This window comes from Perca fluviatilis, chromosome 6, assembly GCF_010015445.1.
Source record: "Perca fluviatilis chromosome 6, GENO_Pfluv_1.0, whole genome shotgun sequence".
Classification (NCBI taxonomy): domain Eukaryota; kingdom Metazoa; phylum Chordata; class Actinopteri; order Perciformes; family Percidae; genus Perca; species Perca fluviatilis.
Genome location: NC_053117.1, coordinates 30,427,830 through 30,451,401, shown reverse-complemented (window position 1 = coordinate 30,451,401; position 23,572 = coordinate 30,427,830). Strand labels below are relative to the sequence as shown.

The 23,572-nt window shown below is 39.1% G+C and overlaps 1 protein-coding gene across 2 annotated transcripts in view; it reads left to right on the top strand.

Moving 5' to 3' along the window:
- Positions 1-23,572, top strand: part of ksr2 (kinase suppressor of ras 2) — a 103,919-nt gene that overhangs the window by 70,032 nt on the left and 10,315 nt on the right. For both annotated transcript variants that reach the window (XM_039803687.1, XM_039803689.1), the window contains 10 exons: positions 3,844-3,913; positions 6,395-6,478; positions 6,772-6,857; positions 8,283-8,303; positions 8,581-8,690; positions 10,336-10,504; positions 11,433-11,474; positions 13,519-13,588; positions 18,087-18,135; positions 19,660-20,021. In XM_039803687.1, coding sequence (XP_039659621.1) covers positions 3,844-3,913; positions 6,395-6,478; positions 6,772-6,857; positions 8,283-8,303; positions 8,581-8,690; positions 10,336-10,504; positions 11,433-11,474; positions 13,519-13,588; positions 18,087-18,135; positions 19,660-20,021 — 1,063 coding nt within the window. The remainder of the gene's footprint in view (positions 1-3,843; positions 3,914-6,394; positions 6,479-6,771; positions 6,858-8,282; positions 8,304-8,580; positions 8,691-10,335; positions 10,505-11,432; positions 11,475-13,518; positions 13,589-18,086; positions 18,136-19,659; positions 20,022-23,572) is intronic.

The window sequence follows — 23,572 nt, the reverse complement described above, 5'->3', positions numbered from 1 at the left end:
TAGGTGATAGCAACAAGTGATAGCTGCCCGTTCTATTCGCCTCGGAAGAATAAACTGGACAAAGTTACATTCGGGGCTACACTCAAAACATTCGGGGCTGAAGCCCCGGCAAAATCGGCTGACTCCACTCCTAGTGTAAACCGGGACATTTTAGCATCCCGACAGGCTTTTGTCGGGACTCGGGACATGCAATTAAAAATCGGCACTGTCCCGGTCAAACCGGGATGTCTGGTCACCCTACACATGAATGCACTGTTTTTCTGTTAGGCAATCAGAATCCAGCACGGAAATGGTGGACTCCACCACTGCTAACAAACTTTAAGGACAGATGTAAAACGATAAAAAAATAAATTAAACAAACAAAAAATATTATACAAGAGTTTTGTTCAAGTATTGCGCAAGAGATAAAGCTGTCTCACTTTGACCACTCACTTCCTTCTGGCGTTTGTGTTGCTGTGTTGTCGGCGAAAGCTGCTGTCATAACTTCTTAGTGTTTGTTTTACTGTAGCCAAAGGCTGGGCTTTAGATAAGAGACTTTATTGTCATCCATCTATATACAGAAAAAAAAACAAATGCACTAAAGTTTGATCAGAAATAAGAATTTTATTATAATAAGCGAAACTTAACAGTTACCTCAGAAATCACCTACCGCTGCAGATGTGTACGGAAGTGAAAAGCGGAAATGATTAGACCTGGTTTCCGGTTCGAAGGCTGAGCATAACCCCTATTTGCGGTAAAGTTGCGGTGATTGGTAAAAATTAGGAGTCACACTCATTTCAAGGTGAATTGTTGCGATTGTGACATCACGAATTCCTGGAGGGACTGAAAAATATGCACACAAATACTACACATCTGTTGCATGTCTAAAGGTTTCTGTCATTTCTCAAGCTCATGCTTCCATTAAATGACTGGCATGTGTGCTTGAGTTTGACAAACTATTAGATTAGAGACTTTATTGTCATCCATCTATATACAGTACATATATATTGTGTAAAAATGTAGTCCAGTATATATTTATATAGGAACGGACATTTGCTGTGAAAACAGTCAGAAGAGCTGGTCTGATGGTATTAGCTTTTAGCCCAACACAAACACCAGCTCGTCTGTCGTGTTTACGTTTCCTCTCACACAGCCTCTTCGTCTTCTCGTTCAGATGGCAACGTTAGCCTGCAATGAGGACCAGAGGCCGAAGCCGTGGTACCGACTACTGTGCCATCCAAACAGGGACATGCCGGAGGCCGTGTGACAGGAAACCTAAACGTGGCAGACCAGCTGGTAGTTTAGCCTTCTGCTAACTCTAGCTAGCTCTAACTCTAGCTCTGTGGCTAATTCAAGTTCATGTTTATGTAGCTAACTACAGCCTCGGATTCAGTCTTGTATAAAGTACTTGAAAGAAATACTTGAGTAAAAGTACAAGTATCTTATCAGAAAATGACTTAAAAGTTAAAGTCTTTTTTCTGATATTAAATGCATTAGAAGTAAAAGTAAAAAAAGACTTTGATTATGAACTTTATTGTGGCTTCCTTATAGTAAAGCATACTATTCAGGGTTTTCACACCTTCTTAAACATCAAATTCTGACATTAATAAAGAGAAAAAAGAAACAGAATTATATTTGTTTTTAGTGAGGAAGTATCTTTCACTCCAATGTATTTTTTGCAAATACCGCCACAGGTGTGTAACGTTTTCTTTATCACCACCCCATTCACCCTATGCATTGTCTGTTACGTTGACGCCTCCCATTGTATTATGCTTCCTTTTCATCTTCTTTAGTTTTGGCGCTTGGCAACAAACAGGCATTATGTCAGCAACAGGAATGGAGCGTGCATTAACTTGCAAACTAGGAGCAATGATTTGTCAAACTGCTTTTTTGCACTCAAACATATTTCTTCTGATGTTATTTTGTAGTAACGAGTCACTAAGTTGCTTATGGGAAATGTAGTGGAGTCAAAATATAAATTTTATTTAGTTGATGTAGTGGAGTCAAAGTAAAAGTTTCCAGAGATATAAATAACGAAGTAAAGTACAGATATGTGATGATTCTACTTAAGTACAGTAACAAAGTATTTGTACTTGGTTACATTACAACACTACTCGGATTACAGTATATCATCTCAAAGGGCTTTACAAAGAGTACTTCTGTCCCTAGAGATCTGTCTCTACAAAAAGTTTTCCTCTAAAGACTCTAATCCACAAGTTTTTAAGAGTGTTCTGAGAGGAACATTGGCATCTTCAACAGTGAATCTTAGCGCCTTTTCCATTTACTTTCAAACAAAAAGGCATAATGAAGAGCCTGTGAATATGAAAATTGACAAAGACGTCCTCAAATTCATGATTTATTCTTTTGGGCAATATTGTGGAATTTCCAGCTGAAACCAACTTTTTCTCCACTGGAGCCTAATTGCAGTGAACTGCTTCTGTCCTCTCATATGGAGATCGATCTCACAACTCGGCCCACAGTTCCATTTCAAGGTATTAGGAGTTTGATGCATTTGCTCACACATAAACATCTCAATTCCCCTCTACTCCCTTCTTCCTGGCATTCATTTGCAACACAAAAGTAACATAATACTCATGAATAACTGCATAAAAGTAGCCAAAACATTACTCAATTATTACACATTTTACTCTCAGCCAAGAAGATGCAAAAGATGAGAGATTTGACAGTGTGTGTTTGGGTGCACGCTTACTATATGAATATCACAGAATATAGGTTATTTTTTTAAAATATAAAACCAGTTTATTCTTTAAATATGAGATAACTTACCTTACAGGAAAATCAAAGCCTGTTTACAGGTTTTGGGGTGTACTAACGCACATGAGAAAATGTGTATAAATTAATTTGTGGCTCAGAAGGGAGCTGCGCAAAGTCTGATAAATTGCCTAATACATTGTTGTTATAACAATTGTAATTGATACATTGTTGGGACTGAAGACTACACATTTAAAAATTTATAAAATCTGGGGATATGGAGTTGGGGCTACATTATCCACTACTTGCATTTCACACGCCTTGCATGCATTGTGGGTAATGTAGATGCAGATTTTGACAAGAAAGAAGAAAGCATGCATCTCTTTTGATCCTTTTTTTAATTGCATTGTGAGTGCAACAATGGTTGCACTCACAAGTACTTTTTAAACATTTCAAAGGGTGTTTTTATTCACTTCTAAATTGTCAAAAGTGTAACAGAATATAACCTAAATAGACCTGTAATATGTGGGGTTTATGTAGAAGTTGAAATAAACCACTAAGAACAAAAATGATCATAATTATCTCAATGCTTATCCACCACATCCAGCCACCTTCAGAGCCAATGCTGTGTAGGCTGCCATTCTCACCTGGTATTAAGAGGTGGAGCATAAATGTATCGGGCTGCCCAGTCATTGCCAGCACTAATGGACCAAGCGAAAGGTTTTTGTTGTAGAAACCTTTTGAAGCGGGAGTTCCTCACAATAGAATTCAAACTCTTTATAATGCACTTTCATTCCTTTAATGATCTATCTATCTATCTATCTATCTATCTATCTATCTATCTATCTATCTATCTATCTATCTATCTATCTATCTATCTATCTATCTATCTAGACAATTAGGACTAGACATCATTTACAGTGATGTCTGACTGTGTGCATGATATCCAAACAGCTTATTAAGTCTGACACCAAAATGTCAGTTTGTTGCTACTGAATCAGTCCTTTTCCTGAAATGCCATGTGTGCTATATGAATGTGTAATTCAAGACATTTAGTCAATTCTTAAAGACATTCTGTCAGTATTACCATAAGACCAAAAAAGAGAGAAAACACATAACACCCTTCCATCTCTCCTGTCTCTTCCTCTCCAGACACTCTCTCAGTGCCTCGCTGGTCCCCACAGATTCCCAGAAGAGATTTGGGAAACTCAATAAAACACAGGTAGGCCTAAAGGAAAAGGAAAGTGTGTGGGTGAGTGTGTCTGAGTGTGTGCGAGTGTGCCTATATGTGCATACACTTATACATTTGTGATATAATGTCAGTCCAATTAAAAAAAGGGCCTCTTGCATAACTCATCTCAATTCTCTTTCTCTCATTGTCTGTCGGTCTTTCTCTCTTATCGTGCTTGACTCCAAACGCTAGTGATCTAAAAAGTAAAACAATACCGTATTAGTGGGATCTCAGCAACCTCCAGAACGTGGGCGTTTTGTCGGCTGAAAGTCAGCAAGGTGGAAAGCAAATCTCTAAATATCATCATATGAAGCCATACTGAGTGCAAATGTAATTTATAGAGCCTTCATTTGAAGATTAAGGCTGATTGTAAGAGAAATGCCATGATTTCATCCAACAATCTCCTTGACGTGCCAATTTGCATATTCCTAACCTGGATTACATTGTTGCCCTGTTACAATAAGTGCATTTGTGTCGCCAGTACACAATGCACCACTTTGGCTGTAGGGCCTCCACTGTGCTGAAAGAACATTTCTTGATACAGAATCTGCCCTTAATGTCATATCATCCTTCATATTTGACAGCAGAGTCCACAAAAGAATTCGTTAGGGGTTGGATTGAGTTGTGCCTCTCAATTGAGGCGAAGGAGGGCCTAATAAGGAGATTTGGATTCTGTCAAACTACATTAGTCACCTGCCATTAGCCAGCCAGCGGCACTGCTGGCATCCAGGCGTCGCATCAGTAAATACAGCCAATAGTCACATACGTGCTCGAACTGCTTGGCCAGTCTGTGCAGCGAATTGATTGCTACTGCTTAGCACATTGTGGATTTGTTTGTTTGAGAAGTGACGGTGTTGGAACCTTTACGAGTGGTGCAGGCCTCTGAACTGCCATCACTCGGGCTGATTGTTGTATTGATGTAAACCCCATTGCCTCTGTCCTCAACCCATTCTCAGTTACGTTCCGAGAGAAATATGTTTTCCAGGCTGTTGGGAGTTAGCATTCAGAACTTTCTGCCAGAACGCCCTTTCTGACCGACTGACTGTTGTGAAACGGTCGTTGTTTTAAACACGTGGTTAAAGGGGAACTATGCAGTTTTTTTTTTAGCTTAATTTACCTTAACTGAACAGTTTCGGAGTCATTGGAATGGTTATATGACTTTTTTGAGTTGAATGATGGTCATTTCGCTCTCCCCTAGCACTGTGAGCGGAAAAACCACCCTTGCAACTTGGAGTTTTTCCACACTATCGTCACGGCTGAGTCGGCAAAAAAGAAACAGAAAGCTAGGAAAGCATTGTCGGAGGAACAGAGACAGAGGAAATGGCAGACTGACCGAGCGAGGAGTCAGACACAAGTAAACATTGGAGCTGCCAAATATCTATTCCGAAGCTGTAGGGGGAGCTCTATAGAGAAACCTGCAAGCAAAAAGCGAAGAAAAAAACTGCATAGCGCCCCTTTAACGTTGTGATTTGAAATTTAACATTAAGGTAATGCTAAGTTAAGTTAAAGACACACCTATAAGCGGGTAGCCCTGTTGTAATGAAGATTCAAATTCCTGCTGTGCTGGGCTGACGCGCCGATTCAAACCAAGTCAAGCCGAGTCAAGCCAAGCCAGCACATGGGTATGGAAAAACACCATTACATTTTTTCTGAGCTCATGAAAAGTTGACTTTTTAGAGATTGGTTAAAACTGGATGATCACTTGTGGTTTTTTTCCATTGCCACTTTTGGCTGCACCGTGTCAAACCATGCCGTGCTGTACAAATTCTTGTATTTTCCTTAAGGTATTTTCACTTTATACTACTTTATAATTATACTCCACTACATCTCAGAGACAAATATTTTACTTTTAACTTCAATACATTTGTCTGAAAGCTTTAGTTACTTTTTAGATGACAAGCTTTGATTAGCTTCCTGTCCAGTAAAAACCATGTACCTCCAAATTTGGTGATTTTGAATGTTTGTGTTAAACTGAAGGATGAAGAGTTCCTTTATGTGTTGCCAAAATGCTCCTACTTCTTAAGCTAAATAAACTATTAAAAAGCCTCTTGGATCAGCTAGAAAATGCATCGTCACAAAGCTGAAAACAGGGATGTTTTTCTGACACCATGAAAAGTTGACTTTTTAGAGATACATGGATCTCACAGGACAGCGATGCTACAAACAAATGATTTGACATTGACATTTGACATTCAAACTTTAATTGGATCTGATTATTGATCACAAACAGCAGCCAATCAGAAAGCCACTTTGAAGATGCATCAGCTTGGATTCTGTCATTAAGGTTACCGCAAGAAAAGTGGCGCCTTCTTTGACAAAAGCCCTTATGTTATGAAAAGCAAAAGGTCAGAAGCACTATTTCTCCCCACGGTAATCCACAGCTCTTATATGTCATATAGATGTGCAACAAGCTGAAAGTGATGGCATGACTTTTTAAAATGTCCTTATCTCACTCTCTTCTACTGCCTGCAGGTTTTCCACAAAGTATTGGATGTCCCAGACATGCATAGTATGTGGAAAGGGAATGTTGTTTGGACTGAAATGTAAAAACTGCAAGTAAGTATCAAGACAGTTTTTTTGTCTTTGTGTCTGGTTACACATCATCATATCTCTGTCATTATTTTATTAAATGAGTTTGTCATTTTGCTTGTTTTTTTGTTTGTATTTATTTTCCTTTTTTGATTGTTTTTTCTAGGTGACACATGCTCATGAACCCTTTTGTTTGTATCTCACTTTGCATGTCTTGTCTGTTTTGCTACATGTTAATGCTCCCACTCTGCATATGTTTTATTGCTGTGTAAATAAAGACAAACACTAATCAAATGTCCTGTCCTTTTGTATGCACTAAGGCTGAAGTGCCACAACAAATGCACCAAAGAAGCCCCACCTTGCCATTTATTGATCATACAGCGAGGCGGACGAGAATCCCTCAAAGGTATTTTTTATGTAACATTTCAACAAGTCAGCTGAACACATATTTTTCTCCGCAAATTTTAAGTTTATACTGTAAACCAAGTCCTTCCTTGAGTAATCCTGAGCCAGGTGTCATAGGAAACATGCATTATGTGTAAATGCAGTGATCTGCTTGTCTTGTTTTGATGAAAGATATAATGATAGATAATTCCATTTTATGGTCATTTCTATTTTAATATTTACAATTAGAAAGTCATTAATTACACTAAAGTTTAAGGTTGTGTACCAAGACCGGTATCTACGAATAGCAACGCGGATTTCGGTGCCTCATTTCGGTGCCAATTAAATGCCTTCTGCGCTGCTCTCTGATGCTCTGAAACAGACGTTAGACGCAACAGAAGCATCGCTGCACGTGACGCTAGTTAACACTTCACTTGACAGCAGGTAACGTTAGCCTACCGTTAGCTAGCAGCTGGATTAAACACGGTTAAAATGCTGACAGCTAAAAGGTGTAAAGGGTGTCTGTATTTCACCATAGACAATTCCAACAGCGGGACGTTAAGGAGTGTGCAGCTGCCTTTGTCAGAAAAACAACACAGACGGTGCGTTCACTTGAAACTAGTAAGCCTCGTGGTGCATTCAAAGTTATTGTAAAATACCCTATTCCCTATTACCCTATTTGTAAGTATCGGTTCAGGCACCGTTTAGGCACCGGCACCGTTTTAAAAGTATTGTTTTAGCACCGGTATTGGAAAAAACCCAAATGATACCCAACCCTATTAAAGTTATTTATACCACACTCATACTTCAACATTTTAGGAGTTTATAAGAAGATTTATAAAGCCCCAAGATATGCACACATTTTTCATCCAAGCTGAAACATGTTCAGCTTTCGCGGATGCATCTTGACCTTAGTTTGGCTGCTTGTTAAACCACAATGTCATGTCTTTAAATTCCTGCATGTGTTAAATTCAGAATATGTGAATAGGCTTTGGAGCACCTTTGACAGAGCTGGGTTGAGTAACGAAATTATTGTAACCTCTAATTTGTAAAACTATCCAAAGCTGAAGGTCAGTACCCCACTAAGCCAGCCTGTACTGTACATTACCAAAGACGCAATAGCTTAAAAATGTGTAGGAGCAGAACTAGAATGTAATGCTGTATTCTGCCCTCAACATTATTCATATTTTTGAATGCGTGCTTAAAGCTACTGAAGAGACTTTTTTTTCAGTTAAGTCCCCATTTAAAAAAGTGAAGTATATGCTGGTTTAGGCAGATAGAAGGTTAACTGCTGATTAATTAAGCCACTTGGGTTTGCAAATGTGACTGTATGATGCACTGTTTTTACTGACACAGACAGCACTGAAAAATTCCCATTATCTGCTATCATAATTGAGATTCTTTTGTCCTTTCTCTGCCTTCCCCCTCCCTTTCTCCCCCAAATAAGATCACCAAGGAACAACTCAAGGTAAAGAACAGTAATTAAACTTCTTCTACCCTGCTTTAGTAAGAGTAAGTGACAGTTTCTTAATGACGTAGTTTGCTTAAGGAAACTTTTTTTTTCTTAACAAAGTGTGCTATAACAAATGGATGGTGTTCAAGAAAAGGCAGTTTGTTCATTTTTCCCATTAGAAGCAGGGTCTGATAAAGAGTTTTTACTAATTTTCCTGAAGCTATTAGACAAGTATTGTTTCATTTCAGTCTCCCATGGAGGTTCATTGTTCCTCTGTGCTTTTGTTCTGCAGTAGCTCGTCTGGTACGGACTGAATCGGTGCCATGTGACATCAATAACCCGCTCAGGTACACAGACCTGCACATCAGTCAGACTCTCCCTAAAACCAACAAAATCAACAAGGTAAGTGTAAAAATAAACTGTGTATTACAGTCTGTGCGTAAACTGTCCTACATATCACATTCCTTCCATTTTTGGGGGCTGGAAAATGGTTATGAGTCATCGTGTTTTTCTCAGGGGATCATGAAACCGTACGGAAATATCTTCAGCTGTATTGATGTTTACACAGATGGATTTGTTTTGTACTATGAATATTTGGCAGCCAGCATATCTAACTATTTCTCAGTTCCAGAGGAAAAAAGTTTATCACAAAATTCCCATGATGATAGCACTATGATGGAACTCTTGTAAACCAAATGTGAGTGTGAAGAAAGAACATGTGAATATAAATCTGTGTGACGTTCCATTTAACATAACGGGCCCAGTTTTAAACATGTAATAAACGTTGTGAAACGGAACTAGTTCAGTTTAGGCAACACAAACACTTAGGGTTAGTAAAACATCAGTGATTGGCTTAAAATTAGTCACGTAAAACTACTAAAATGAAGACGTAATGTGACGTCCCGGACTAAGGTCTGTAAAACTATTACTAATTTCAAAATGACAGTTGACTTTTCGTTTCACATGGGACGAACCTCCATGAACCAATGAACATCCATTTGTTTCTCTAACTTTCTGCTGTAATTTCTCAAATGAGTCATCACTTCTTTAGCAGTTTTAGCTCATTCATTACAAATTGCACAATTTACATCATTTCAGACCATTTGTTCAAAGCATACCCTAAATCTTCAGATTGATTTCCAAGGCAGCTATTGATTTTCCTCCATTTCAGTGGGCTATGGAAATCAATTTGCAGAGACTTGAAACATGAGGAAGATAATCCATCAAATTTTACTGTCTTTATTTGTTGTCAGTCATGTTGTCATCACACCGCAGTTAAGAGCTTGGATCACTTTGAAACCTGCTTGCTAACTGTTTGTCTTTTGGATTCAATGTTCAGATTATGTAGTTAATAAAGTGCTTTTTTGAGTAGTCAGGAGGGACCTATTGAAAAAGAGGGATTTTTGAGTGAAAACTTAAAAAAGTGGTACACAAACAGCCTTTGGCTAATTAGACTCCATTATGAAATTATATAATGTATCCATTATTTGAATTTAAATTGGTGTCTAGACAGTTACATCCACATAATGTAGATCTGAAAATTGAGTTTGGGTGAAGATGGCAAAAGCAGCTCAAAGGAGAACTGTTTTACATTCTCACAGCAAAGATAATTAATTAACGGAGGAAGAGTAAGCATCTAAAGTAGTTTTCCTGATTCAGTTTTAGCCAACCTTATTTTTTTGTGTGGGATGTTGGATGCACCACTTAGGTAAGTTTTCAATATGCTTCCTGTTCACAATTGCAGCCCCACACAATGATAACATAACTTTGTCAAAAAAAGTAAAGCCAGCATATTGTTAATTGTGATGGATTACCTCTGTCGGGCAACTTTTACGTCTCTGCAAGTTGATTTTCATATTGTTCGAAAATTAATGAAAAGCAACAACTGCCTGGAAGGTAGAAAATCCATCTAGAGACAGTATGTGGTATTATTCAGAAAGAAGCCACCAATAAAGTAGGGCAAGCACTTTGTGATTAACAGACTAAAACTTGCAGAGTCACCAGTATTGAAATCTAACTAAAGCACCTCTTTTCTGTCTCTTCTCAGGATCACATCCCAGTCCCGTACCAACCAGACTCCAGCAGTAATCCCTCATCCACCACCTCTTCCACCCCATCCTCCCCTGCTCCTCCTCTGCCCAGCAGTGCCACTCCCCCATCGCCCCTACATCCCTCCCCACAGTCGGCGCGGCAACAGAAACAGTTCAACTTGACAGGTATTGAAATGTGCAATACACTCAAATTTAAATATTTGACCGGATTCACACAGAGGAAGCAATTAACCCTTAGCCTTGCTATGCTAACATGCTGATTTTAAGCATGTATGTTTACCATGTTTACCCCTTAGTTACGCGTGTTAGCTTGTTAGTATTTACTAATTAGTACCAAACAGAAATTTCGGTTGAGGCTGGTAGGAATGTGATTAGGTTTGCAGGTTTTGGTCATAAAAATAAAAATTTTGACCTAATGATGGTGAGATGAAAAGTCAAGAGGATCACCAAATGTCACTTTGGTGACATACAAGTTATCCTGAGGGGAACGGGAATGTGTGTAACAATAGTTGGGGCGTTTCACTCAAAACCAAAAATGTCAATCACATGGTGGTGCTAAAGGAAAGGTCAGGGGGTCACCTACGTCAGTAAGATTAACATTGTCTGGGGACCATGAATGTGTGAGCATGTAATGATATGCATCCAACAGTTGTTGAAATATTTCAGTCTGACTGTGCGACATACTGACATTGCCATCACCAGAGCTGTGCGGCTAGCCTGTTAACAGTTTAATATTTCATAAAACCATCTTTTTCATAAACACTGTTTGAGAACATGTATAACTCACATACAGCTCTAATGCAAATTAATGGTATTTCTGAGTAGCTCAATTCATTCTTAAAATAACAAAACAGTACTTGCATGGGTCATGACAGGCTAATTCATGTTGCGACTATGATGAAAGCCTGTAAATAAAGGGAGAGAAATACCTTTGTGTAAACTTAAATTTGTGCTATGAAGCAAAACTGTGTCTCAGAATCCATATATATGAACCAATTTGAGTGTAAATACTGAATTAACAAACAACCATGTAAGATGGGCAAATCACGACTTGAGATCAAACTCCAGCTCTCTTTTTTTTTTCTTTCCACAGCATCCAGTTATTTCAAATACAAACAACAGTTCATCTTTCCTGGTAAGTACCTCATAATTGATCATTAATCATACCCATAATGCACTACAAGCAGCCCAGGAAGAGTATGGAGGAGTAGGTCTCTTTTGATGTTGGTGGTAATTTTCATCTCCTCACCTTGGTCTGCTTTAAGGCTCTGAGCCCCTACACCCACTCGTTGCTTGTCTCATGTGTGCCTTCTAATGATTTTTCAATGCCCAGACTCTTTTCTTTTGCCCACACTGGTACCACAGAGTCTTTGCTCATTTGGCAGCTTATTGTAGCCGAGACAACCTGGAGTGGTGTGAGGAAAAGAATGAAGTGTAATTGAGATCTGGGCAGACAGGTTTTTGGAAATGCATAAATATACAGTGCACAGCGGCATCCAGGTTTTGATTATTGTAGCCACACATACTGTTAAGCTAAATTATATCAGCTACCGTTATGAGCTGCATAAAAAATATGGCCAAACACTACCACTTACTGTAAGTCCCATCAATCTAAAACCATTATGCTGTAAGTGGAGCTAATGCCACATTCACGTCATAATACATTTACTGTAAATGCTGGATTTTGTTTAGAAAAGAAAAGAAAAACATCTTCATGTAAGCCTCCCAGGGGCAATAACAGTATGATTTAAAATGTATTCATCTATTGTGTTTACACAAGTGCTCATTTTCAGTGTCACAAGGGGCTCAAGCTTATCCCAGTGTACATCTTTTTGGTAGAAACTAGGAATACCCTGCACAACTTAGTGAGTCTGTCACAGCGATCACAGACAGAGCAACTGGCACAGATTCACACCACTGGCCAATTTAGAGCCTCCAATCCTCCTGGTGTGCTGGTCTTTGGAGTAAATCCATGCAAACATCCATGCAGGCACCACACAGAAAACAAAACCACGTCCTTCTAGCTGTGAGGTGACACTGCCAGCTACTAATGCACCGTGCCACAAAGGGAATGTCTTTTTGTATCTCCTACTTTGTGTCATAAATTGTCACAGTGTGCCAACACGGGCAGCAAGCGTGACAGCGAATCCTCTGATGTCTTTCAGAGGTAGATACCACATAACGGCTGACCTTACTCATCTTACAGTACATGTTGAACAGGAGTGCTTCCAAAAAATAGAAAAAAATATTTCAACCTGCTCTTTCTTTCATTATATGCTATACGTCCTTTTAGGGTGATCAAATTAAATATGCTCTTTCTATATGCTTTGAAGACGCATACCGTGAAGGTGCAGCAAAGTGAAATCACATTGCTGTATATCAACACTTGTATTGTATCTTCTTATACCACAGAGCGGGCCACTATTCCCACTATAAGGACATTTTCTAAATTGTTATATTACCATACAAATCATGTCAACAAAGAAATACAGGAATTCAATACGGATAGGAAAATGTACGGGGCTACCATTGGGCAGCTAACATTTTCGTTGCTGCATATAAACAATGTGCACACCGAAAAAAAAAAACTAGGAATTCTAGCACACTGTCAGCACTAAGTGTTTTGAAAATCTAACATTTTAGTCATGAACATTAAGTGCACATTATATTAACAATATGTCATTATATGGCAAATTTGATGCTGAAATGTTGCAGAAATGTTGCATTTTGAAAACACTTAGTGTGGAAATGCAATACTTCAATACATAGTATTGATACGATCATACCAAAGAATGATCATCAACAAGGTATTTTGATATCAAGTAAGTCAGAAGGATTTACACTCCAAAACATTGCAACACAAGGACACTCCCAGTACCTATGTAAAAAAAGAATACCAATTTGTTCATTTGAAGAAAAATCTGAAAGTGGGAAGAAAGTGAGTTGCCCTAAAAGATGTTTTCTGGGAGTGAAATATAATCTGTGTAAAATTTTGAAATGTATCAATTTATAATCAGACCAGCCTTAACCCCTTGATGCACAACTTTAAATCCAGTTTAAGATGGAGATACATCTATCCTACCTATAGCTGAAATCATTCACTTCCTTATTAAAAAAAAACAATATTAAAACAACTTTCTAATAAATTGGGTTTGATATTTTGTGACTAATATCTTCAGATGTTGCTCCAGAGGCTCCTCCAAGCAGAGCACCGCAGGTCATCCTGCACCCTGTCCTGTCTGAACCAGGGTAAGTAGATCATATTACAGAAGTAATTCAATAAAACCATATGTCTACCTTTTAAAGAAATCAAGAAAGTACTTCTGATCTTCATCAGGCACTCTCAGTTATCTTCCTCTCATCTACATGCTCCCTCATCTTCTCCTCCCTCTTCTCCTTCTCTCTGTGGCTGCTGGTCAGAGGCCAAATCAAACTTATTGGAGCACAGATATTTGGGTGACAATTTCAATGCGAGAGCTGACATGACGAATACACAGAGACTAACGTCAGCATGGCCTTTAGTTCACGCTACACTTGGGATGCCAACTGGATTTTCACTGGCTGTTTGAGGAAGCCAGTGGTCACGGGAAAACAACCGGAAGAGGAGGAGTGATGAGATGTTTTTCGACCCAGATGTAAATTAGATCAGAATCTCAATCTATCACAAGAAACAGGACAAGAGAAACTCCATCTATGGAAGGATGGTCAATTGGGATGAAATATGGACCGTACCTATGGATTGTAATGGATTAATCAATAGCAAATAATGTCATTAACTTTGTTTTCTATCAACATGGTCTTAAAAGATCCTAGAGAGATGAAGGTTGATGACATGAGTTTTTAAATCATGGTATAGGGCATTGGGCTATACATGTAATTGGTGAATTTGGATAATAATAATAAAAAAGCTGTATTTGTTGTCTTCATGCCACATTCCTGAAGCCGCTGCCAGCTTTGAGGGAAAAAAAGGAAAACAATGTCTGGAAATAATGACATTTAGAAGAAAATATAGGACACTTATACACAATAATGTTATGCATATATCACAGTAGGCTCAATACGTGTTCAAATAGACGGGGATTATGATGTGACAAAGATTATTTTCTGTATGTTCTGATTATATTCGAATGCACAAGGTGTGACAAATGCATGTAGGAATTCTATTTTTTAAATAGATGATCAAGCCAAGACAGGCATGCCTCTATACACACACACACACACACACACACACACACACACACACACACACACACACACACACACACACACACACACACACACACACACACACACACACACACACACACACACTGGGGCTGATTGTGAATGAATTGCAGCTGAGTAGGCAGTTGCCAACCCCTCTAAGCCAAATTGGAATACACGCAAGTCAACTCTACGTAGCTCATCATGAAACAACTATTTATTGTCAAGCCTTTAACTATTACAACGCCTGTGTGGCTTTGACAGCTAAAACCATAGATATCATTTTGTTGAAGCTAAGCAATGTCCTGATGTGGACGGGGGGGACACTGCAAATGTGTTTTAGCCACCTAAAAAAATGCCCACATAAAAAACATTTATATCAGTTTAAGTGTATGATATATTTAGAATATTTTCACCGCTTTGCCTTGCCGTCAGACAGCCCTTTCTGACAGGGAACTGAAGCCGTTATATACATCTATGTTCTCTTCAAAGCGACTCGACTCCTTCAACAAAAACTGTAATTTTACATCGCAGAACACAGGATTAGCTGGTCCACTGCTGCCTCGATCGATTAGTTAGTTTGTGTTATTATGTGACTTTGATGTAACCGAACTAATCCTTTAACACCAAGCTTTTTAGGTGGCTGAAATATGTTTTGCTGCAGCCCCCAACAACAGCAGGGCATGCTTAACGCCATCTACTATAGGTAATGCACTGACAATGGCATCCCTTAATAGCAGCTACGTGCAGTTAAACTTTTAGAAATTAGATAATGAAGAAATCTCTTACAAAAATGGGGGCAACATGCATGAAAAACAAACAAGTTCCTTGTGTCTTTAAGACTCTGCTCATTACTACAATTGCTTTACATTAAAGCAATTGTCCCTCCTTTTCCACATCTTTCTATGCTCTTGCAGTGGCTGCTGGCAGGTTTCGTTTGGCCTTAATGGCCTCTTCCCAGGGTTAATGAGGGCCTGTCTAAGACCCCAACACCCGGCAGATACCCCTCATTAGAGCAGGGATCGAACCGCTGGTAGAGCCCTTGGCGCCAAAGGAATCACATTATTTTATACACTGCCTCACTTGTGGTCTTTGCCCAGAGTCCAGTATTGCTTTGCAAGCCAGTGTTAATATACCACAGAAAGGTTGTGAGAGGTTACAAGCTTGTTATGTGGACGGGCGAGGATGGGTTGAGGAGGGTAAAATGGGTCATTTGTTTTTTGTCCTTGGCACCCGTGGTGTAGGTGACAGTGTACATGCCAGGGTCAGAAATTAATAGGGGTTCGGGGCACAAATGCACTTAAAAGTTCATACCGTAAAATGACTGTTAAATTAAAAGTTTGTGTCAGAAAATGCAGCCAGTCATTAGGAGTAGCCTTTCTTCCAATTAATCCTGGCCACATTTTATTCACTTATCTGTCCAATAGTCTTGATGTAAATGTGCTCTTGCCCCCTCGGGAACATTGCAGGTGAGCTACAGTATAAAAGCTTGCAGTCAAGTAACTCTTTCCAGGTTAATCTGGGCATAAAAATATTGAGTAATTATTAGGAACAAAATACCCAGCCTGAATGATCAAAGACATGTTGGGATTGATCACTCTGTGTGAGCGGTACGAGTTCACTGCGTTCCACAAGCTCTCCTAGCTATATGTCTTTAAAGTGCGGTAGTGAAGTAAAGTAAAATAATCCGCAGTGGCCCATGGCCGTGGCTCGTTCGTTGGCTCAGTGCCTTCAGCAGTCATGCGCCCAGCGTCTCAGAGCAGAGAATTCTGCTTATTTTTTTTCACAATAAACCGAACTTTATAAACTTGCCGTCTTTTTTAATCCTTCAGATTCCGCTGGCAGGTCAAAAACAAATTGTCCTGTGGTGTCACAAACTCAGAACACATTTATTTTTGCTTTACCTCGAAATTTCCCTCCTTTCCACCTCACATGACACACCCATCCACACACCTGTTCCCACTTCACTAATCAGCTCTGCCTGGCCTTCAACGCCAACCTCCTCACCTGCATCTCGTTCAATTGTCAGCCACTGTCCACATATAGACCAAATCACAATGTTTGTTTACAATAACGTCCGGGTAGAAAACCTTTGTGTCCTATACATACAATTTAATGCCGCTGATCAAAAGGGGACAAGGAACAACAGGATACACTTTAATCTCATGCATCTGAAATGCATCTTTTATGCTTTCATAATTCAACACTTTTACTAACATTCGGTTTGAGACCTAATTTACCTGCTGGGCCAAAGACTAAAGACAATGACTGCGGTTGGTTGAGTTGCATAGAGGCTAGTCTCGCATTGGCAGACTTTCCTTTACAGCGCTGCGGAGGTCTGGCTAGTCCACGCAGTATTCCCGGGATAGGAGAAAAGCGTGCTATGCTTTATTGGCATTTCATTAAACCAGTCACAGTCGTCTTGGGTGGCACTAAGCGCCGGACGGAGCAACGGTGCCTCTGCAAAATAGCCTCGGGAAGGAACTTGTTTTGGTGGAACGTGTACTGTCAAAGGTTGTTTTAGATGTGCATCAGAAAACTCAGATTCAACAGATAGTCTAGCTAGCTGTCTTGATTTACCCTGCAGAGATCTAAGGAGCAGTTAACCATAGTCCTCATAAATCTACCGGAGCTTAAAATACTAACACAAAGAAAGCGGAAGGTGACGGGCATCCGGCCGAAATGAGGGACATCCTGCGTAATTTCGGGCGGCTACGGAACAATCCTGGAAATGAAACGTCGTCAATATACTGTAGACTACATAGTGGCTTATGTAGGTGGTAGGCTTTAAAAAGCAAGAAACATGCCTATCGCTGTCTCCCCCATTGGGGCTTAGCTGTGCCAGGACGATTGGGATTCAGTTTGAAGAAATACAAACAAGCTCAGGCGTTTTTCCCCTATTCCAGAATAGATAGGCAGAGTAGCCAGACCATACATCAGCGTTGACACAGCTCTGTAAGGATAGTTCTGGCAATGCGAGACTGTGTATCCTAATACTACATACTATAAGTGTGGTAAACATGCCTACACAAAGAAAATGTATTACAATCACAACACCACTTTACAGCCACTTTACAGCCAATAGAACAATAATAAATTCACAAATAACCATTGCACTTAATGACAATGTCATTTATAAAAATAGTTACACCAAACAAACAAGATTTACACTCTACACAGAACGTTTAATGTAAACTTTAGTTAGTTATGCAGGGGGAGAGTGTCATGTCATGTTTGGTTTGTCTCGCATTAAATTACTCTCTTTTCTCTCAATCTCCACTCCGAGAGGGAGTAACTGTCTAAATATGTAATGTTGTAGATACATAAATAAATATTGGGGGCAACAATCAAGACTGCAACATTGTCAGGATAGCAGATATCAAGAATGGATCATTCTTACTTTATTAGGGCAAAAAACACAATTTATGAACCTGATTTATGGAACAAAATGGTACTATAATAACAACAAAATGTCGGCTCATTAGTGAAAAGTGACCTACTGTATTCATGGAATCATTTCTACATTTATTCCTCTTGCTTTTAGGAATGAGGGCAACCCTTTACTTCAAATCGAAGTTGAACCTACATCGGATGTGAGTCCTCTTTTGATCTCTTAAGTGTGATCTTTGTGATGCTTGAATGAATGAATTGAATGTATGTGAATGCAAGTTTTCTCATTCATTACGTTGTTTGACTTACGTTTTTTTAGTAATATTGGTGTTAAATTACTTGTGAATCCAAACAAAGACAAAATACAGCCCTCACCGTCACTTGTCGTAGTTATTTCCAGTGTGCTCTCATTTATTTTGGCTCAGCTCTCTGAGAAGCCTCCAGGTACATTTTGTGTCAAAAGCAGCAAGAAGGAAAAGATGCTGCTTCACTTATCGTCATCACTGTTCTGTAACAATGATATATCTTGAGAAAATATGATGCAGATTGCCGTGAATAATATTGCAGCAGGCAACTTTGAATAGGTTATTTTCACTCCTGCGGTACATTATATTTAAAATCAAATTAGAATAAATCAGCCAGTTCTTCCCTCCGGCTGTTTTCTCCTTTCATAACTCTTTTTTATATTGGTAATGGCCTAATTTAGTTTATCACTTTATAACAGTATAAATTATATATTTGTAATGCACACAACTTGACAAAAATTATATGCAATTTTATATAGAGGCAACATATGTATTTTTATTTTATTTATTTATTTTTATATGTTAGAACATATTTAGGTTTTAAACAGTACTGAGAACATATTTATTGATGACCTCAAATATATAATGTATGGAAAATATACCTTGGGAAGAGTATAAAGAGAATTTCTATTTTTCTTCTTTTTATACATGTGGCTTCACTGCCATGCAATTTCAGGGTCAGAAATTAACTAAACTTTAGAAATAAAGATAGAATCATTGCATATGTAGCAATGCAGAAAAACATCATGCCACCACAAGGCATTTCATTCCGCAGATGAACAACTATGTATGTTTGTTATCTCTGAAACGTCTACTTAGTTTGGAGAAGGTTTCAGAAGAATGTAATTATCCAGCTGCTGAATTACACCAGTCCGTATAAAAGGATTTGACATCTAAGTAGAATATTTTAACACTACCTCTTTGTGTTGGATAAGTGCATTTTAATCACCATACTTGAAAATCTGTGAATGCAGGCCTACAACCAGTGTTGTAGTACTTGAGACCAGTGTTGGTCTTAAGAACACTTTTTGAAGGTCTCAGTCTCGTCTCGAAATCAACTGCATTTTTACTCAGTCTTGTCTCAGATATAGAGGACTCATGACCAAAACTGCAGGGATATAACTAAATTGCCTGTGCATTGTCTGATTTATGTGTTAACAGCATTACTGTGATTGGATGTAAAACTTCCTGCTTCAAATGCAACTAATAACATGACTCATTTCTAATTTCAAATTTGTTACTGTTAACCTGTTAGCCTGGTCTGGTCTTGGTCTTGACTCTGTCTCACACTGCCATTGTCTTGGTCTTGACTTGGTCTCAATACACTCTGGTCTTGGTGATGACTTGGTCTCGGTTTAGGTGGTCTTGACTACAACACTGCCTACAGTTACCAAAGAACAGTTCAATTTTGCTGATTCGCAGAACGAGGAGGGCAACGACGAGGACTCCGGTGACGAGTTCGAGGAGATGAACCTGTCGCTCCTGTCGGCTCGCAACTTCCCTCGCAAGGCCAGCCAGACCAGCATCTTCCTGCAGGAGTGGGACATCCCGATTGAGCAGCTGGAGATTGGAGAGATGATTGGCAAGGGGCGCTTTGGCAAAGTTTTCCACGGGCGCTGGCACGGTGAGGTGGCCATCCGTTTGATCGACATTGAGCGTGACAACGAGGACCAGCTCAAGGCCTTCAAGCGCGAGGTGATGGCCTACCGCAACACTCGCCACGAGAATGTGGTGCTGTTTATGGGGGCCTGCATGAGCCCACCACACCTGGCAATCATCACCAGGTAAGGATAAAGATATGATGGTGAGGTTGTGTTGTACAGAAAAGCTTGACAATCAACTCAACAGGTGTTGTAGTTCAAACATGCTGTGTTGTCCATATTTCATTTTACAAGTTTAAAGCGCCCATATTATGCTCATTTTCAGGTTCATAACTGTATTTTAAGGTTGTACCAGAATAGGTTTACATGGTTTAATTTTCAAAAAACACCATATTTTTGTTGTACTGCACAGCTCTCTCTCACTGCTGTAGATCCTCTTTTCACCTGGTTTCTGTTTTAGCTACAGAGTGAGACCTCTTTTCATCTTCTTCTTCTATACTATCTTTGACTGCACTCGCACATGCTCAGTAGTTCAGATGTAGTGCATGTCAGCTAGCTAACTCTAGAGACAGTAAAAGAAAGCCTGTTTCTCCAACTTTGGTCAGTTACAAGGCAGGATTAGCTGGGAGACTTCTAAATGAGGGCACACATGTAAGTAGTTCTTTTGTAGATTATGGTGAACTTGTGTGTGTTGTAGCAGTGCTTTGCTATTGAGAACGACGTAGCATGCTAGCGTTAGCATGCTAATGCTAACGGTTAGCATGCTAACGAGCTAACGGTTGTGGTTAGCCAGTTCATTTCGGATTGTGACGTCACAGTCCGAGCCGATTTTGAACAGCTCACTAGGAGACTGAAGGCAGGACACATTCAGAAACTGTATCACACTCAAAACAGCATGGATGTATTTTTTCAAAGTTTGGATGTGTGTGGAAGCACCAGAGACACAAAAGAACACCCCAAATCCCAGAAAAAGTGATTTTTTCATAATATGGGCACTTTAATGTTTCACCTCCATTTCACTTGTAATTGCAATGGTGTCCAGCAACAACACACTCAAATCAAGCGTACGCATACTGACTTTTTTGAGTATACTTCTTCAGTTTTCAAGTGTGAACACACTACATACTCAAAGCCTACTTACCGTACTGTATGTAGTAATGAATTGGGACGCAGCTTTAGTTCTGAAGCATTTGCTGCACAGTACACAAAAAAAACATGAGATCAAATATCACATAAAGAAGGCAATACAAGCAAATATAACCATACAAACCAGAAGTTGAGTACCATTATGAAAGGCAGTGTATTGTGAGTTTAAGTAAATGTATTACGTTTTAGCACATATACACAGTATAAAGAGAACACAGGGATATTGAAAAACGTCTCCAAAAGGAAAACATTATGTGGAATCTGTCCAGTGAAAGGGCGCATGCGGGGATTCATTACAATACATATCAATATAGTTTGGGATAATTTGATTTACCTTGATTTACATTGCATCTATATAAATACTGTAGAAGTGTGTGTATAAACAACAATGTAATCTCAAATAATATCAGCATGTTCACAAAATAAATTATTGTAACTCAGTTAAAAATAACCACATTTGATAAAATTGGGTAAAACTAAAGAAGAAAAAAAAATAAAGCAGTGTTTTGGCCTTTGTGTCAGCACCATAAAGAAAAGAATGCATTTACATATAATTAATGATATTTATGTATAATGTTGAATTAACACTTTTTCAATGTCAAAACTAAGCAAATTTTCATGGATATACTGGTCTTCACATGCTCATTTGTCCCTCACTTGTTTCTTGCGGACATCTGAGTCTCCTGAGAGTAGATATCAGACTTTCGAAATTTGTGGTTGCTTCTGAATTCTGAATTAGGTAGCTGTTAGGACTCATTTTAGATCAGCTACAGATCTGCCCCCACCCCCCGTCTGGGACAGTGACTTTAGAGTGGTTGACAATGAAGCGTGAAGTGCAGGATTAGAACAGGCTCCTACAACCACCCACACCCACATGGCCTGCTGTATTTGTCTTGACTACAGTGGTTGAAGGGAATTCTCTCACATGGTGAACAACTTTAATTATTTCACGGATTAGTGTTTGCATTTTTCGAAGAAAGTATCTTCTCATTTGTAACAAGGGAGACATGGCTGTGTTCTTGTTAAAGACCATAACAAGGAATACTCTTGTTTAATTAATTGGCTAATAATGATGAAAAGGAAATGTACGGATATTTGCCTCTCTCCCGCTCTCATCTGCACAAGCTGTGAACAAAGAAGGACGTCTCACTTAGAAAAATAAATTACCCCTTTGTTTCTTCTCTTTTCTAGTTTGACAGAAAAACAAATAGTTCTGTTGTTAATTCCCTGTTAAGAAAGAGAGGGATTTAACTGCTAGATTTACAGTTAAAAAATAATTCAGGAAACAAATCTTAATGTAAAAATTTGACTCCCATCGCATTCGCTTTGGTCACAAATATCTTTTAGATAGCGGATCGACTAATTGATTGAGATGCGTGATTGTAATTGATGCCAGCAGATTGCAGTGCAGTGAGTGCAGGGGAGCTGACAGATGAGCTGGCTGCTTCTCAAAAATCCTCGCTGCTGATTGCTTAAAATAATAGCAAATGTCAGTGTAACAGGTGGCTTTGTTATCCAGCAATACTCTGTCTCCTATTACACTTAAAAAAAAAAAAGAAACTAAAACTTCAGTTTCTCATACTCTTGCAGCCTAACATGCAACATGATACACCTGTAATGTGGTTTATTGGTTTATTAATGATGCATAAATATTGATTGTTTCATTTTCCACAAATGACTGTGGATTGATTTTGCCGAGTATACAGAACACAGGCTCATCTGTGATGTTACTGCTAGGTTATTTATGGCTATGGCATAATTACTCACATAGGTGACCTTCAGCGTGTTGAAGTTGCCTCATTAGCTTTTCATCAGCTGATGCCATGAAACGCTTCCTTTGTGTCCTTAGTATGGCTTATATCATACACATTGTGTTTGTCTGATGTATGGCGGTAATTGTTGTCGCAAGACATAATGTGTACGTAAGATGTCGACTGAAGTGACGCTGAACCCATAAGCCACATTTCTGTGTTGTAAAGAGGCAGAGGAAAGAGAGCCACTAAAAATGCAGCTGCTGTCAGTTCAGCGTTGGAAATTGAATATGCATTCATTTTCAGGTCCTTTTTTGGTCACCTGCGTGGCACAGTTGGGGTTAAGGGCTTCAGGTGTGAGGCAGGGGGTGGCTGTAGAGCTGTCAATTAATATGCCGTCGTGATGGCAGCCCTCCAGAAATATGACACCACCTCCATGCATTGCAGTGTAACAGCCTCACTCTGGCACCGAGTGGGCCCATGTTTCAGTTCAGAATGATGTAATTTTATCCTCTAATGACATCTCAAACTCAAACAGTCTCACACATTTGAACTTTGGGGCAAGCCTGTGTTTTGGTTAAAAGTGTCAAAAAAACATTGATCAAAACATTCAAATATGACTGTTTAGATGAAGTGAGTTCAGCTATGTGCAAACTGAGAAGATAAAGGGAATAAAAGAAGAGAGTATTGTCGGTATTGGTGGCAACCAAGAAACCAAAAAAGACACAAAGTGGTAAAAAACTGGTTCCAGTCCACACTCCCACCAGTAGAAAATCCATGTGTCATGATATCATTTGTGGCATTCTTGCATTGTTATTCCATGTTCCCGTCATATCA